The 16,357-nt window shown below is 51.3% G+C and overlaps 3 protein-coding genes and 1 pseudogene across 4 annotated transcripts; 2 read left to right on the top strand and 2 right to left on the bottom strand.

Annotated features, from left to right (window-relative positions):
- Positions 1-111: 111 nt before the first annotated feature.
- On the top strand, positions 112-3,310 carry CTHT_0071800 (uncharacterized protein; the record flags this gene model as incomplete). The annotated part of the gene is made up of 2 exons (XM_006697381.1): positions 112-444; positions 536-3,310. The coding sequence occupies 2 exons, from the start codon at positions 112-114 to the stop codon at positions 3,308-3,310; spliced, it is 3,108 nt and encodes a 1,035-aa protein (XP_006697444.1).
- Positions 3,311-3,877: 567 nt separating this feature from the next.
- CTHT_0071790 (uncharacterized protein) lies at positions 3,878-6,405 on the bottom strand (the record flags this gene model as incomplete). The annotated part of the gene is made up of 2 exons (XM_006697380.1): positions 3,878-4,669; positions 5,740-6,405. 2 exons carry the CDS (start codon positions 6,403-6,405, stop codon positions 3,878-3,880), a joined length of 1,458 nt encoding a protein of 485 aa, XP_006697443.1.
- A 1,972-nt stretch (positions 6,406-8,377) lies between these two features.
- Positions 8,378-11,224, bottom strand: CTHT_0071780 (annotated as a pseudogene; the record flags this gene model as incomplete). The annotated part of the gene is made up of 3 exons: positions 8,378-9,927; positions 10,006-10,984; positions 11,075-11,224. Coding segments are annotated over 3 exons (2,679 nt in total).
- A 798-nt stretch (positions 11,225-12,022) lies between these two features.
- CTHT_0071770 (uncharacterized protein) lies at positions 12,023-15,966 on the top strand (the record flags this gene model as incomplete). The annotated part of the gene is made up of 3 exons (XM_006697379.1): positions 12,023-15,027; positions 15,079-15,100; positions 15,166-15,966. 3 exons carry the CDS (start codon positions 12,023-12,025, stop codon positions 15,964-15,966), a joined length of 3,828 nt encoding a protein of 1,275 aa, XP_006697442.1.
- Positions 15,967-16,357: the final 391 nt, after the last annotated feature.

The following is a 16,357-nucleotide window of genomic DNA, read 5'->3' as shown; positions in this document are numbered from 1 at the left end:
GCACGCATTGCTGAGGCTACGTGCTTACTAGCTCATATACTTACTACCTAAGTACTCGTAAGACAGAGTGTAATTACGCTGCTGTGCAATACAGAGAGTCCGCTTGTAAAAATGGGCTGCCTAGGCTGGGTTGGCCCCACTTGTCAGCTGCCCACGCGACAGACGCGTTTTCTGAAACTCGAGCACCGCGATCGAGGTTACTGCGATCAGGTTGCCGACAGGGAGCACATTTGCGCGGGGAGTTGCTCCTCTGAACAACACGTCGCTCATTTCACGTCTCACAGGTCCACGGGTGGCCGATGGGACACCATGGGCACGCCGCTGCCGAGTAATAAAAACTACGACGACGACGACGAGGTCAATTTCGACCCGTCGTTGTTCGACTCGGCCCAACCATTTAAGGGAGTCGTCATCTGTTGCACCAGCATCCCCACCGATCTTAGGGTATGTCAGCCGTCCATGGACATGTTTGTGGACTTCCCGGTCAACGGCTCTTGCCAGTTTTTAGATTTCCAGCTAACCGTCGACTCTCCAGGCTGATATCGCTGCCAAAACCACCGAGTTGGGCGGCGTCCACAAGTACGACTTGACCCCTGATTGCACCCATTTGATAGTTGGCGAGTATGACACGCCAAAATACCGTCACGTCGCGAAAGAGCGCCCCGATATCAGAGTCATGGCCGCAGGCTGGGTCGAGGCTGTTCGCAACCTATGGATTCAAGACGCCGAGATTGACTTCCTTGCCTTAGAGAAGGCCTGGCAACTTCGCCCCTTTGAAATTGGCGGAGGCGAGCTTACCCCCGATGGCTCTGTGGCCCCACGTCGCAAGCTGCTTTGCTGCATGACTGGCTTTGAAGATCCAGACATTCGCCAGGAAATTGTCGACATGATCGAGTCGAATGGCGGCCAATATATAGGGGACCTCACGAAACGAGTCACCCACTTGATTGTATACAAGCCGGAGGGTCGTAAATACCAGGCCGCGAAGAATTGGGGCATCCATACCGTCTCGCTTGAATGGCTCCGTGACAGCATTGAGCGCGGTTTGATCCTAGACGAGAAGTTATACGACCCTCTCCTGCCCCCAGCAGAACGTGGTGTCGGTGCCTGGAACAGGCAAAAGAGGCGCATCTCATTGCTAGGAAAGAGGCTTAGAGAACAGAGCTCTGCGCAGAATGAGGGAAAGAGAAAGCTGCGCAAGACTGCAAGTATGAAATTGAGTAGCCAAAGAGACAACCTCTGGGAAGACATTCTTGGAAAGCCTTCGGCGTCAGCAACTGGTTTTGCTATTGAGCCTCAGCAGCAAAAGGCCTTGACAACTCCAGCACCCGATGGCCAAACAGCGCCAATACAGCATGCATCAGCAGGCCGAAAAGCGGCTGAAACCCAAGGCTCGAATTTAACTTCACTCGGAGTCTCGGACGATGGCGGCATATTCGCCGCCTGCTGCTTCTATGTCCATGGGTTCTCATCGCAAAAGACGGAAATCTTGGTGCATACGATTGCGTCGCTCGGCGGCCTCATCTGCCACTCGCTCGACGAGGTCATCTCGATGTCGGGTGCCCAGATGACTCACCGATTCCTCATTGTACCGCAGACCTCCGCCCCTGATACGCATCCTCATGTCCCAGAAACTGTCCACGTCATTACTGAGTTCTATATCGAAAAGTGCCTACATAGGAAATATTTCTTCGACCCCTCTCAACACGTCATTGGCCGCCCTTTTCCTCGGTTCCCTATACCCGGCTTTGAGGAGTTGTCGATATCCACCTCCGGATTTACCGGCGTCGATCTCAATCATATCAACAAGACCATCTGCCAGCTTGGAGCCACATACGAAGAACGATTCACAGCTAGCGTGTCCTTGCTGATATGCCCCTCACTAGCTGCAGCTCGCAAGGCCAAGGTTGACATGGCGGTGGCCTGGAAAGTGCCCGTGGTGAGCGCAGATTGGCTGTGGGAGTCTATCTGCACAGGGTACAAAGCACCCATCAAACAGTTCATGTTTCCAGAGTTGAAGCAAGACATTAGCAGCCCCAAAAGGATGACAACACGGTACAAAACAGCAAAAGAAACCCCACAAGGAAAAGATACCACATTTTCAACGAGACGCACTACAAATATTGATGAAGATTTACTCCCCAAACATGACGTGAAGCTCAAACGGCCATTTGCGCCGGACAAGACAGCATTTGTTCCGGTCGATAAGCAAGATTCGGAGCCACAGGCGGGGAAGCGCCCTTCAAGCGCTCAACGCAATGACCTGGAAACCTCTACAACAACGCATTTTGAAACTGCAGCTACACATCTAGCCTCGGAGGATGCCACCATCAGTTTCAAGACCAAGACCCTCCCTTCTGGTGCTCCCCTTTTGGAAAAGACGTCCAGCTCCCTGAATACCTCTCTATCCCCCCCAAATCAGGTCATTCCACGGCCTCGAAAGCATTTGATGCGGACATCGAGCGAAGTAGCCGATTCTGAAGCCACCGAGGGTGATATTGGTCGGCCGGATGACATCCAGTTTCCTGAGAACTTGGCGAGCAAGGACAGCTCTCATGACCCTCCTAACCCTCCTGACGCTCTCAATCCCGACCATGATCCGGAGGTTTTAGAGAAGCGCATCCAAGAGGAAAAGGCTGCTCAGGAGCATCTTGCTATCTCTAATAAACTAGTTACATCCCTACTGGACACAACTTCCAAACTGGGCACCGGGGAAACTGCCACAGCTCCAACAACTCCAGCGGCTCCAGCAACAAATGGGCCCTCCGCCCTGGGTTCCTTCCTTGAAAACAATAACTCTAGCATCAGCAACGCAACCGCTGATGAAATTCGAGCAAAACGCCGCAAACGTGACATTTTTGGCCGCGCCATCAGCAACGTTTCCATTGCTAGCAGCACCGGCGGCGACGTTCCGCTGACTCCTACTACCACGATGACCACCAACGTCGCCACCAGCAATAACAAACCTCATAGACTTACCTCGGCGCCAGCAACCTCTTTAGCGGGCGATGAAGGGGCCACTGCTGCGTGCGACAATGCGAAGACCAGCGCCCGACCTGAGAATAAAAATGGTAAAGATCCAACCCTTCCTTCGTCGACACAACTCGAGTATGAAGACCCTGAGGCCCGGCGGTACAAAGCTGAGCTTTTGAGCAAGATGCTAGGCGGCAAAAATGGCGCGGTTGCGTACATAGAAGAGGATCCACGGCCACAGGAGAAGCTTACTCTTGCTAGCATGGGTGGGTATGATACCTTTGCTGAAAGTGGGCGGGGTGGCCCGATGAGGAGGTCGACGAGAAGGAAATCTTGATTTAAGCAAGGCAATGAAAAACTGCAGGCAGTAGGTGAGAGAGACTTGGGAGGTAATAAGGTAAAGTTTGGAATGCCTATGGTTAGGTATATGGTAAATCGTCTTTTGTATATATATGTATTTTTGGCATGCATCAGGAGACGGCGAACAAGTCACGGGAACTTTTTGGGTTATGTTAGGCAGAATACCTCCATGGCGGTAGCAGGCACAGTTTGGTGTTAAGGTTATGCCACAGGCTTAGATAGATTACGACCTAGAAAGATGTTAAGCGCTTGATGTTGACAAGTGTCCTTCTTATCTGGTTCTATCTTGCTCGGGCGCTCAGGTAAGATGGCGGTCGGGACCCTTCGAAGAGGACTTTTCAGTTTCAACTCCCTGTTTCTCTAAACAGAGGATTATAGCTACACGCCTGTCGTGAAAAAAAAAACGCGTTTCCCAAAACTCCGTCGTGCTCAGTTCTCTGATGAGCTCATCACTGTGAACACGTAGCAACTACAGAGACACGAGTCTCCTCCAAACGAATTCCAAATTGCACATTTCTCTAGTCATCTTCACTATTTCCAGCAATTACAGGTGCTTTGCCGCCTCTCCAATCATGCTCAAAGCTGTCGCCACAGTCCCACTGACACCAATTGCTTCGACCACCTCCCTGAAGGTATTGAGTCGATTACTAGTACGTTCCTCTGGCTCACGAGTGCGCTCGCGGTCTTTTTCCCGGTCACGATGTCTCTTCCTTTCCCTGTCTCGATCACGATCATGGTCACTCTCACGATGATGGTGGTAGTGCTGATAAGAGGACCGATCTCTGTCTCTCTCTCTGTCTCTCTCTCTGTCCCTCTTTCGATCCCTTTCTTTGTCCCTGTCACGATCGCGGTTGCGATAGCATTCCTCTTGTTCACGATCCCTTTCCTTTTCTCTATCTCGCTCACAACGACTCCTCTCTTCCTCCCTCTGAGGTCTGTTCTCTTCCCCACGGTATCGTTCCCCTTCTCGCTCTCGCGTCCTCTCGTAAGAGCGTGCCGTCGAGGGAACCTCTACTGGACCGTCCGGATCAAACCGCACGTGGTTCGGATTTTTGTTCTTCAAAATTGGCTTTGGAGATGTCACGCTGGAGGGAGAGCCTGAATCGCCATCGACACTCTCCGGTGATGGCACAATCGAGAGACGACAGGCTCTAGGGTTCTTGTCTTCATCGTCCTCACGCTTCATGTTGTGGACTTCGTCATGGTAACCATGCCGATGACGACGTCGCTCGTGCCTACGGCGGCGCTCATCTGAGTCCTCGCCTGCCGACTCAATGCCACTGACAACGAAAATGCCTTCGTCATCATCTCTGGCAGACTCAAGCTTGCTGCGAGTCTGCCGCTCGCGGTCAGAATCATCATGCCTTTCCCCCCCTTCATGATGCTTGTGTCGAGCAACCAGGCGCAAATAGTGAGTTTTTCTGGCAAGAACTTGCAGCTCGTCCCGAGGGATCCGTCCGAATATGTAGATATGGTCTCGACCGACTTTGTATCGGTAGCCTTCCTGGTCCAGTACTTCAGTAGAGATCTTGCGCCGGCAGACCTTGGTCCACTCGTCGTTTTGTGATATTCTTGGATTATTTTTTCCTTGAACTGAGCTGTTATATTCTCCACCCACAGGAAAAAACGAGCGTTTACTTTCTCTCAGCACTGAGTTTGACGGTTCGGGCATAACCAAGCGAAGGCCTGGCGAAGATGATGGAAAGAGAGGAATGTCGCCGTATGGAGGGGGATACTGAGCGTCTGGAGAAACACCTGAGTGATAAGATTGAGAGAGCTCCTGAAGTTGAGCCGATAGTAGGGACTGCGAACGTTGGTCTCTGTAAAACACTTTATTGGTTCCAGGAACTAGCAAAGGTTGAGCCCCTGGGGGCAGATAACTCTCTCGAGATCTGCTAGAAGGGTGATTGTGAAGCGGCGACAGATGCATGGAACTCATGCTGTCGGAAATGTCACCGCCGTAAGGCTGACTGCTGCCCCTCTGATCCTCATGTGAGGTCGCACTCATATCTGTTTGAAAGCCGGCCGAAGAGGCTTGAGAAACTGCCAAGGTATGCAATGAGTCGGAGGCTGCTGGAAGAGGTAAAGTTGAGAGTGGGGGTCGATAAGAACGATAGGAGGAGTCAGATGGTTTTGTTGTCGGAGATTGTCTTTTTTCGTTGTTGAGCGAGCTGATACTGTTGTTGGGCCTCGATGTCCCGTTAATTAGGTAGGAAGAATGGAAGTCTGTCATTGGCAGCTTGGTACCAGATTCATGCAGCCTCTGGCCCAAGGTTGGCGTTCTATGTCCTGTCATTCGGTGCAGTTGTAGGTCGCGAATATAAGCAAGCAGTATGTCCTTTATGAAGTTAGTTTCAGGGTGGTGTTTGTCCACATAAAAACGAAGGCTGCTGGATGGTCGCATACCTGACTTTTGCACACTGTGTCAGCTGAAACGCCCTTGAGCTCCAACTCAAGCTTGATCTTTCGCCAAATCTCTTCGGTGTCCTCCTGCGTGGGGGCCACGGAATTTGGGCTGAGCCGTGAACGGCTGAAGTACTCGTTCACTTTGTCTATGATCATGTCCAGCTGTTGGTCTTCCGATTCATCCACAGTGCGGCGTGATTTTGCTGGATGGTGGAGCAGAACTGTCTCAAGGAAAATGTCAACCTTCATCTTCTGAGACATCAAGCTGTCGCGAGCCAGCCGAAGTTCCTGAACTTTCTCAGCGGGGTCCGGGTCCCTCTGGGCATCGCTATTCACGATATCCTTGCTTGGTCCCAGATTCTCTTGATACTTTTCGAGAATGGTGTCTGCTTGCTTGAGCACGAAGTCGCTGTCTTCAGCAAGACAGACGAGTCGTCTGGAATAGACAGTGCTCTTTTCATTGTTTTGGTCGTTGTCACACTGGAACAGAGGAGAGCCAGGCTCTCGGGTCTCGTCACGCAAGTGCTTCAGAGCCATGTGCAAACTGCGGATGGCTGTAGCCAACTCGTCGAGCTCCGGACCCGCAGCCCGGGCTTTTCGATAGAGCTGGCGTGCAAATGCATCAACGAGCTCAATGTTCGGTGGGGTTCGCTCTAATGCTATCATCGTAAGTAAGATGCTCCGCCGTGACGGCGCTTGCAAGACGTCTTGTGCGGACGACCAATGTCGGTAGAGGATGGGTTCCAAAGCAGCTCCTGATAACGAATATCACTACTCAATAAAAGATCTCGAGTGTGGTTGTTGCTTCGGTAGTGGCGTATCCAAAGACTTGGTCTTATCAACTGGCCAGGTAGTTGCAATAAGAGGGTAGGAGTGAAACGCGAGCATGCAACTCACCAAACACAACATTTACCCACCAGCTACCTGGATGCGATTGTATTCCAGGTTGCCTTGCCACCGTTTCTACGACCGACAAATAGCATCAGGTAAGCGGTACCGTCATCACCAACCGTCGGCGAAGTCTGCAGTCCGTGGTTGCACCAGCATATGTCATCAAGAATGGCTGCATGCTAGTTCGGAGCCAAGCGCCATCCATCTGGAGCTTCTCGATGCCACGAGGCTTTCTGTGGGGCTGCCGTTTTCTACAATAGGCCAGTCATCTTGGCACCGGTCCCGACCGATCACCGAGCGGGAAAGCGAGAGCGAGTTACGTCTCAAGAACCATGATCGGGCTTGGTTTTGACCCTGCCATCCGAGCCCTGCCTTTCTCCCAATGCATTCGAAAACAGCTGCCACAACAGGCCGCAAACAGCAACAATAGCCGGGATATGAGCCCATTCATTCCGTCCTTGCCTTCTCACTTGTCTGGTCATGTATATTCCAGGGAGCCTTGATAAGTAACAAAAGATACATCGAAAAATGCTGTGGTTGTGGACGTGTGCCAGGCAAGAAACCAGTTAATTGATGACGTCGTTGTTGGAGTCCCGCAGGTCAAGAGCCTCAGGTCCAGGGGACCAGTACATCCGATTCCAACGACCCAACAGCCATAGTGGGGGCGAAGCTAAATAGGGCTGGCCAATGGCATGACGCGTGACCTCACGTCTGGAGGGCGCGGGGCAATGGCGGGCGAGCCTGCCGCCCATCATCGGGCTGCGCCACTGACACACCTTGAATCCGCTATCGGCGCATGTAGCAAACGCATGCTTCTGCAAAAAGACGGCGAGACCCGGCTGCTGAAATGAAGGATTGAAAAACTTGACATTTGTCCTCGGAGCATCCGGGGTTTCTGGATTATTACATACTCTTATCCCAGGACAGAAAGTTCTTTGCTCCTTGCGCACTGTCTTTCATGTGGGTAAGTAGGTATTGTGCCACAAGTTTCAGCGACTCAACCAACAATAAAACGTGACCAGCATGGTCAGCAGGCAGGCCTGATTCATCAAGGCGGGTGATAGGCCAGGTCAAACCTTGCCCCAACGGATCGACCGAAGTGGTCAACTATCTCCGGGGCAGTGCATGAATAACCAGCCACGACAAAGAATCCAACTCCTCACGTTCCTGGTCCCAAACCGGCTGTGGATCACATGCCTTTGGATCTGGGATGGCATCTCAGCGAGGCGGTGAGGTCGGGGCGGAAGCTTTCCAGAACGGCGCCGACCAAAGACTGTTGCAACGTCAGTTCCTTGGCGCCATAGATCTTGCTTTGCAAGGATCCGAATGCCCTGTCATCTCAAGCAGCTGTGCTACGTCATAGTATATGGTGTGCCTAGGGGCATTGTCCTCGCTTCAGCGGGTTGGTTGCCAAGTCCCGTAAATGGTATACCTATTTGCTTGGTGCAAAAGATAAAATAATGTGCTTTTTGCTGTCCATCCGCCTCCGAAAACGGGTTGCCAACCCCGTGAAACGGGCAAGGCAACCAGTTTCCTATGACCAGGTGAAAAATGAACATCAACTCCGGATGTTTTGGTAACACGCTCCTGACCTCATGTGCACATTCAGCGGCAAGTGCCTCTAAAATTTTCCAAATTTCTAGGTTATCTTAATGACTTCCTCATCTTACTGAGACGCAGCTAAACAAACCATTACTGACATCGGGTATGTACATAATCTAAACCCACAAGATGCTCGATCCAGCCGTTAACGAGCCTCTTGTACAACTGTCGGGCCAGCGGCACCCAATAGCATCTCCTCCGAGATGCGATGGATAGAGTAGATACCCCTCCGCTTGCTGATGAAGTGCCCAATTTGTCTACTGCTCCGTGCAACAATCTCACCGCCTGACCTCACTCTCTCCGTCGAGATCTTGTTGTCTGTCTTGAGACCCAGCGGCAGCTCTGCCGACATGTGTACTGTCATCGCCTTGCCCTTGGCCGAGTCGGCGAGAGCTCTCCGGGCCCTCTTTGCATAGTTGGCCGCCTCGGCAATTACACCCTTGAGGCGCACCGCCTCCATGACCCCCTCTAATGCCACACTGATCTCGGCCTGGAACTGGCTGAAGAAGTTGGCTGAGTCTTGGTGCGTACGAGAGCTGGAGAGCATGACATCCGCTGCCATCCATCCACTCAGGCCCACCGCGTCAATACATCTCGACATCAGGTCAGCAATGAGTTGGATGCTAGCGTCGGGAGGTGCATCATCCTCCTGATCCGCATTTATCTTGTCGAGATAACGTGTAGTCCAACCGTCCTTGATAAGCTCAGCTCGCAATACATTAAGAAGCACTAGGACCTCATCAGGCTTGAAAAGTCGCCGAAGACTCTTGACCGTTTCCGCCGCAGGGCAAGCAGCCAGCTTGCTAAACGCAATGCCCAGACCCCGCGTTCGGTGCTCATCGAGATAGTGTTCGGTGATTTGCAATTCTTCCTCCGCTCGGTCGAGCTCCATGTTTACAACCTCGTTTTCTTGCCCAGTAACCTGTTCAATGTGTGTGTTATCTCCAACTGCTGGAAGCCTCGAGCCATCTTCAAACAATCCCAGACTGCAAAGGAGGAGCTTAATGGAAGAGACCAGTTCACTTGAACCAAGCTGAGTCCCAGAAAGGTAGCCCACAAGAAGCTCCATGGTAGGGTCAACTTCAGCCAAGATGATGGGAAGTTGCTCGCCAATGAGCTCTTCGACCTTATCCACTTCCCGGACATCATCCTTGAAAGCTGACTTGACATTTGACGTTGATAAGTGTCCTGCATCCACCAGATAAATAAGAACGCTGCTTTCCGGAAGTCGGCACGTCAATCGCCCAGTGTTAGATTCTAGTTGTCCTTCCCAACCGAACACCTTGTTGATAGCGTAAACCACCCATCGCCTATCAACGCGAGCATAATCGCTACGGGATGAAGGCCACTCCCACTCTGGCAACTTGACCACAGGGTTCGGGGCAGTTTGCTTCTCAGCATCGGCAGTCTCGTCTGGCTTGATGGGGACCTTGAAGACCTCAGCCATGAGCTCCTCCCATGATTGAATATCATTATTCTGAAGAAGTTCATCAGCCTGCATAGCCTTGTTCTGCCACTCTGACCAAGAAGGATCTGACAAAGAGCCGGGCACAGCGTCCGCAAGGATGGTCGAGTCAGAAACATGCTCTGGTTTTGTTCGTTTCTCAAAAGCGATCTTGCGGGAGATGCCTCGCCGGATAGCATCTGTCAACAAACCCTCTGCGCGTCTCTTGGCCGTTCTGTTCTTTGGTGCCTCTATTTGAATCACAACAAGACTACCCCCTCGAATGGCTACTGCAAGCTCCCGGCTGGCCAGATAGGAAACAAACTCACACGCGTGACCATTCGTGTCGTCTGTCGGCTCGAGACGAGCCGCGGCCTGCAGTGACCGGTAGATCGGGTTGTACACCGAAAGCGAATCCGTTGCCGATGTTAAGACCGAAGTTTTGGAAAGTCGAAGGTATGAAGAAAGTCCAGGAACCTGAAGCCTATTTTCGAGTTTTGCAATGCCATTGGCAAATTGGTAGGTGACAAGAGCTTTGTTGGAAATGGCTTGTAGTGTGCCCGAGCGAACGTCCAACTGGAAACTTCTGCACGTCTCCTCAACTGCCAGCGGCGCAACAAAGACCGAAATGACATTCTCTTTGCCCGTCTGCCGCGCTTCCCTTTCCGATGGCAAGGCCAAAACATGCAAATGACGAGCGTTGGCAGAATCGGCACCTGATTGCGAGGTGATGACGACGAAAAAGTCCGGATTAAAACCATCACGGTGAATCCTCTCTTGGAAGACTCCAAATAGATCGTTTTTCCCGCCAAATAGCCCATCAGCAACATCAGCCGCAGAAGTTTGCTGGACAAAATCAACTTGGAGAGCTAATTTAGAGTCCGACAAGATCTCTCGGGAAAGCACAGATGGAGACACCTGCCATTTCTCCTCAAGAGTCTCTCCGTTCAGCGCAAATATGGAACCATTGGCGGTAATGATGATTAAATCATGGTTAGGAATGTCTTTCCCTGGAACATTTGTCAGGAAATTGCGGGGTGAGCTGGTGAAAATATGGACGATGGGCGAATCGGAGCAAATGGTGCGGGAGATGCACGCCACAACAGTGTTGCCAGTACTTAACGTCTCCTCCCTAAACAACCTGATCTCACGCTTGGCGAGGACCGAATCACCAGTCGCAACTGACACGTAGGTGTAACGCGTGACCGTTTTAGAGGAAGCAGGACGCCATCGCAGTGAAGAAGGCGGGCAAGTAAAGCAGGACTGCGGCGAGACTAGATATGAGGTCACGACTTGAGAAGATAGAATCTATTCAAAGTCAGTAACGCAATCTCACAAGGACTATGTATTCGGTATTCCCACATCGTAAAGGTAGACTGCGACGCCATCAATAGCGACTGCGAGTTCTGTCCTCTTCTTTCTCTTGCCACCCTGCTTTTGACCGAAAACTTCGCCAGAGAAGTAGCGCCCGAGTCCATCTGAACGATCTAGCGGCCGCGGGAGCGCATGAAGCACATATGGTGCATGTATTTGAAGTTTTGCAGCCATTTCGATGGTGATGTGGTTGGCGCTGTATGTCAAAGTTGAGGCATTGTAGGACGATCGAAGCTTCACGACAGAAAAAAGCATTAGCTCCACTAAAAAAATAAGTGGGTCTCATGCAATCGGCTGGGAAGGCCCCACCGCCAAGTCACTTATCAAGCCAAATACGTACTGTAACCACAGCCAGCTGCAGCGGCAAAACTTTAATCCGGTCTTGTCATCAGGCCATTCTTCAATCATACGTATTATATCACGTGATTATGCTGATCGACTTGCACGCGGTTCCACAGATGGGGCTCGGCACTTCAGCCCTGCGGGACCCTTTGCAGGCCTATCAATGATGCAAGTGGATCACACCCCAAGCCACGAGACGCGGTTCGCAGACGCGTTCTCCAACAGGAGTCGGAGACGCGACACTTTCCACTTCCTAATTTGGCTTCTCTCCATTCCTGACAGGAGGTGTTGATTGGCTTCAGCAACTCCCACAAGCATTTCTCAACTGTCCTGTCGTTTAATCTTTCAAATCCACTTCTTTTCCGTGTTGCTCCTGAATCTTTGGATTCTTTGGCATTAAGAGACCGACCAACATCTTCCCAAGTATGCCTCATCACAACTTCCTTAATCCTTGGATGCCGCGCAATCTTTAACCCGGCTATGTCAAAGGTTTGTGTTCCCCTGAGGGCTCTATGTTCGATGAACTGGTCACCACTCACAGCTAGAAGTCATACTAGCAGCCAGGAGAACTAATAGTACATGCTCCTAACAGCACGATCGTCGTTCATGGCCCATTTAGCTGTCTTCACAATGACCAACAATGCCCCCTCCCAAGACTGCATAAATGGGCGGCCCATCCACCCTTTTTTCACCTTGAGCCGACATCATCCCTCCGGGATTAAACGCGCCCCAGATAATGCATCGATCCAGAACTGTGATGCATCGTTGCCCTCTGATGCCGCAACCGGTAGTGACAAAACCAACAATAACACAGAACAATGTGCCCAGTCTGTAAATGGACGTGGTCAGCGTCGCAAGGCAGACCGAGATGCTGGGAACGATGAGACACAAAAAAAGGCACCACCTCGGAAAAGAACGCGACATTCTGCTGGGTCAAACATCACAGCCCACTTAGTAAAGCTGCCCAAAGGCAGTGACAGCTCTGGCACTCGGGAGCAAGACGATGGAGATGACCAAGCCCTCGAAGACTTGGCACAAAAAGGGCAAGCCACCAACACTTTGGAAAAGCCAACCTGCTCCGGGACCAGCTTGGCTCAGCAAGATGGCCAAGCAGCCCGCGATGATACTGTCGTTCAGATTGACCCAGGTCAACTGGACTCATCTGCTTGTGACACCAACGACAAGCAGACCAGTCGTTGCCATTCAACGGGAGATAAAACACCGGAGCTAGACCTTTGGAAAGTGCCCAAAGTTCCCAATGAGAATATGGAGAAACCAAAGATTCCCAGACTCAATACAAAAACAGGCATGCTTGGCTCTCCGCCTAAGCTTAAAGAGATTCAAGCAGGGGAGGAGGATGCTGATGCACAGAGGAGCGTAGTATTAATGCATGACCGAAAACCCCCAATTATGATTGTGCGTATCCCCTATGGCATTAGTCCTGATTCTCGGGTCAGGATTGGCGAAGCGATCAACAGTATCCTCGATGGTCGGAAGATTTATCCTGACTTCAAGTCAAAACAGTCAGCATCGGTTAATAAAGATAATGCTGCTGAGGTTTCTGGATTTTCATCCTCCAAACCTGCTAAGGCAGTTCACCCCTTCTTTCTAGGGAGGACCAAGAAGCCCGCTCCAGTCCAGCAGCAACAAGATTCCGATCCGAGTACTTCGACATCCTCGTTTACCAACATACAAGCTCAACATTACAGCTCGATTCCATGCTCATCGAAGAGATCGCGACCTATACCGACCATCAAGCATCACATGCCACAATTTGGCGTCAACAGCATGGGCATCAAGTTCCCTGGGGCCAAGCCACCTTCTTGGCCATGGAAAGGTATGATGCACATACGAGGGGAAGAGCATGAAACAGTCCGCACGATCGACATAACACGGTTACATGCGCCCCGTAAATCCAAGGGGAATATTGTCAGAATACTTCCTGGAGAGTCTGTGGTCGATATCATGTCCCAATCGATCAACATCGCAGCCATCACAAAGGCTGTTCGCAACATCGATACGGACAACTTCCCTCCTCCTCCCCCAGAACTTCGCCTTCCGAACAAGCATTTCGAAAGCGGAAGCAAACTGCAGGCTCGTATTCTGCCCGAGCTCAAAACTTTTAAAGCCTGCCCGGTGCAGTCAGTCCAGCAGAGCTTGCCTAGAATGTGCAACGGGCTCAACGTTCGTCCTCCCCCACAGCTCGCTCGGCTCTTCCATTCCATCTCACTGGAGTTGTCTGCCTTTGATATGTCTCAATGTGAAAGCCGGGACTGGGTTCAGAAATATGCTCCAGCCAACGCCGTGGAGATTCTTCAGCCTGGACGGGAAGCATTCCTTTTGAGAGACTGGCTGCAGGCCCTGATGGTTCAGTCTGTGGACACCGGTTCGCCGGATGCCGACAAAGGCAAAACCGGATCCAAAACGAAAGGAACCGCCAACAAGAAGAAGCGGAAGAAAAAGCTAGATGGCTTTATCGTCTCTAGTGATGAGGAAGATCAAGACTTCTACGAGCCTTCAGATGAAGACACGGACTGGACTCCTAGTGGGCATCGAGGAATCGTCAGACCAACTGTTGTCAAGCCTCTATCTAACCGCAACCGTGGCAAAACTCCAAACACGCTAGTCATCAGCGGTCCACACGGATGTGGGAAGACAGCTGTCGTATACGCCGTCGCCAAAGAACTGGGCTTCGAAGTTTTCGAAATCAACTCAAGCAGCCGACGGAGCGGCAAGGATGTCCTGGAAAAGATAGGCGATATGACAAGGAATCATCACGTTCAACAGCACCAGGTCACATCGAAGCCAGATGACGAAAGCCCGGTTCCCCAAAACAATGTGGAAGAGGACATCAAATCTGGCAAGCAGTCCACCATGAATGCCTTCTTCAAGCCAAAATTGAAAGGGTCAGTGGCCAGGCAGGAAAAGCCTAGCACTCAGAACGTCAAATTTGAACCCCCCAAGAAGGAACCCACGAAGAACCAGAGACAATCTTTGATTCTCCTCGAAGAGGTTGACATCTTGTACGAGGAAGATAAACAGTTCTGGGCAACAGTCATCGGCCTGATTGTGCAGTCTAAACGCCCCTTCGTCATGACTTGCAATGACGAAACTCTCGTTCCCTTGCAGTCTCTTCGGCTGTATGGAATCTTCAGATTTAGCATACCCCCAAGGGACCTTGCAGTTGATCGCCTGCTTCTGATCGCTGCAAATGAGGGCCATGCACTCACTCGCCGGGCCGTGGAGCAGCTATATGACTCTCGTGGTTGCGACCTTCGTGCTGCGACCATGGATTTGCAGTACTGGTGCCAGGTCGGTGTGGGTGACCGCAGAGGTGGCTTTGACTGGTTCGTTCCCCGCTGGCCCAAGGGTGTTGATTTGGATGAGAACAATGAAATCATCAGGGTGGTTAGCGAAGGAACATATCAGTATGGGATGAACTTGCTCTGCCGAGATCGTATCGCCGATTCTAAACTCTCCCCACAACTCGTGGAAGAGGAACTCCTGCATCAAACATCAGAGTCCTGGACCTTCGACTTGGGACATTGGCAGGATTCGGTGGGACTCGACGATTGGGCAATGGACATGGCATCCCACATGGAAAATGCAAGGGACCGGCAGCATATCCTTGAGGCGTATGACACACTGGCTGAGACAATGAGTACTGCAGACATATGTTCTGATAGATCATTTGCTGTGTTCATGGAGGTTGGTCTTTACTCCCTTGAGTTCCATACACAATGTCGACCAAGCTAATGGTTCCTTTCATCTAGGAAGCGATTGACACCACTCAGCCAGAACCTTCTGCCAAAGCTCAAGACGACTGGATCTTGGGGGTCACGCACCTCGACACGCCTTTTATTACTCACTACAACTCTTTGGCAATACCGATCTCCTCTGCCATGAAGTCTTTGGCACGATCTTACCTGCACCAGCGCACAGTGACAATGCAGCGCGACACCACACGATTACTGCCCCTGAGTGAAGAGCAGGCCATTCGGTGTCTGCAGAAGAGCTTCACCACACCTCCACTCAATGCCCCGGTGATTAATCGCATGGATTTTGCATTTGCATTTGACCCAATCGCTGCAAGCGATTCTACGCAGCCGACCTCTTACCTTGAGCCCTCTGTCTTTGACCGAAACATGGAGCTCATCACCCTCGATGTCGCGCCTTATGTTCGAAGCATTGTCGCTTACGATGTCCGCCTGCAAAGACAGAGGTTGAAACATAGTAACCTTGTAAGTGAGGGTGGCAGAGCAGGACCAAAGCGCATGCGGACCACTAGGACAGCTCTCTCAGCACTAGAGGGGGGTTCAAGGAGCACTGTTCGGGGTGAGAAGTGGTTTAAAGCAGATATCAACCCTTACCTAGTTGCAAAGACCGCTGGTGCAGGATGGAATGGATTTGACAAGGAGGATCTGGCAACGTCAGAGGAGCAAGTCAAGAGTTCTTTTCAGAACTCTACCTACAACATATCGTCAGTGACAACCCCTAGCAAGGAAGAGATGGTTGCAGGCAGGCCAAAGCGGCAAAAGGTTGTGGCAGTCGAGACCGATGATGACCTTGCTTGAAAGGAATCTCGAACATGTCTTTCTTTGCATCAGGAGGGGTAACCTATGGCTTCAGGGGGGCAGTCATTAGCTTGCATACTTTCATGGTTCATATGTGGCGCCTGGCTTGAACTCGGGATAACGTAGGGATCATAGATAGATAATTAGCACATAAATCTACGGCTTGAGAAGTAGCTACTCATCACTAATGTCTGGTCCTTTGTCCATGGCTCTGAAGTCTTGGCTCACTATACATCCTCATGGATTTCGGCATCCGAACTGTGCCTTGAACCAAGGCACCTGTTTATCTTTCTAAATGCTCCTCAAGATGATGAGGGCACTGCCATATACCAGCCGCATCAAACGATACGCCGCTTGATCCTCGTTGATTATGGGCATCATGAGAAACATT

The sequence above is a fragment of the Thermochaetoides thermophila genome, assembly GCF_000221225.1.
Source record: "Thermochaetoides thermophila DSM 1495 unplaced genomic scaffold scf7180000011822, whole genome shotgun sequence".
NCBI classification, from domain to species: Eukaryota; Fungi; Ascomycota; class Sordariomycetes; order Sordariales; family Chaetomiaceae; genus Thermochaetoides; species Thermochaetoides thermophila.
The sequence above is the reverse complement of the archived record's forward strand: the minus strand, read 5'-3'. Positions and strand labels throughout refer to the sequence as shown.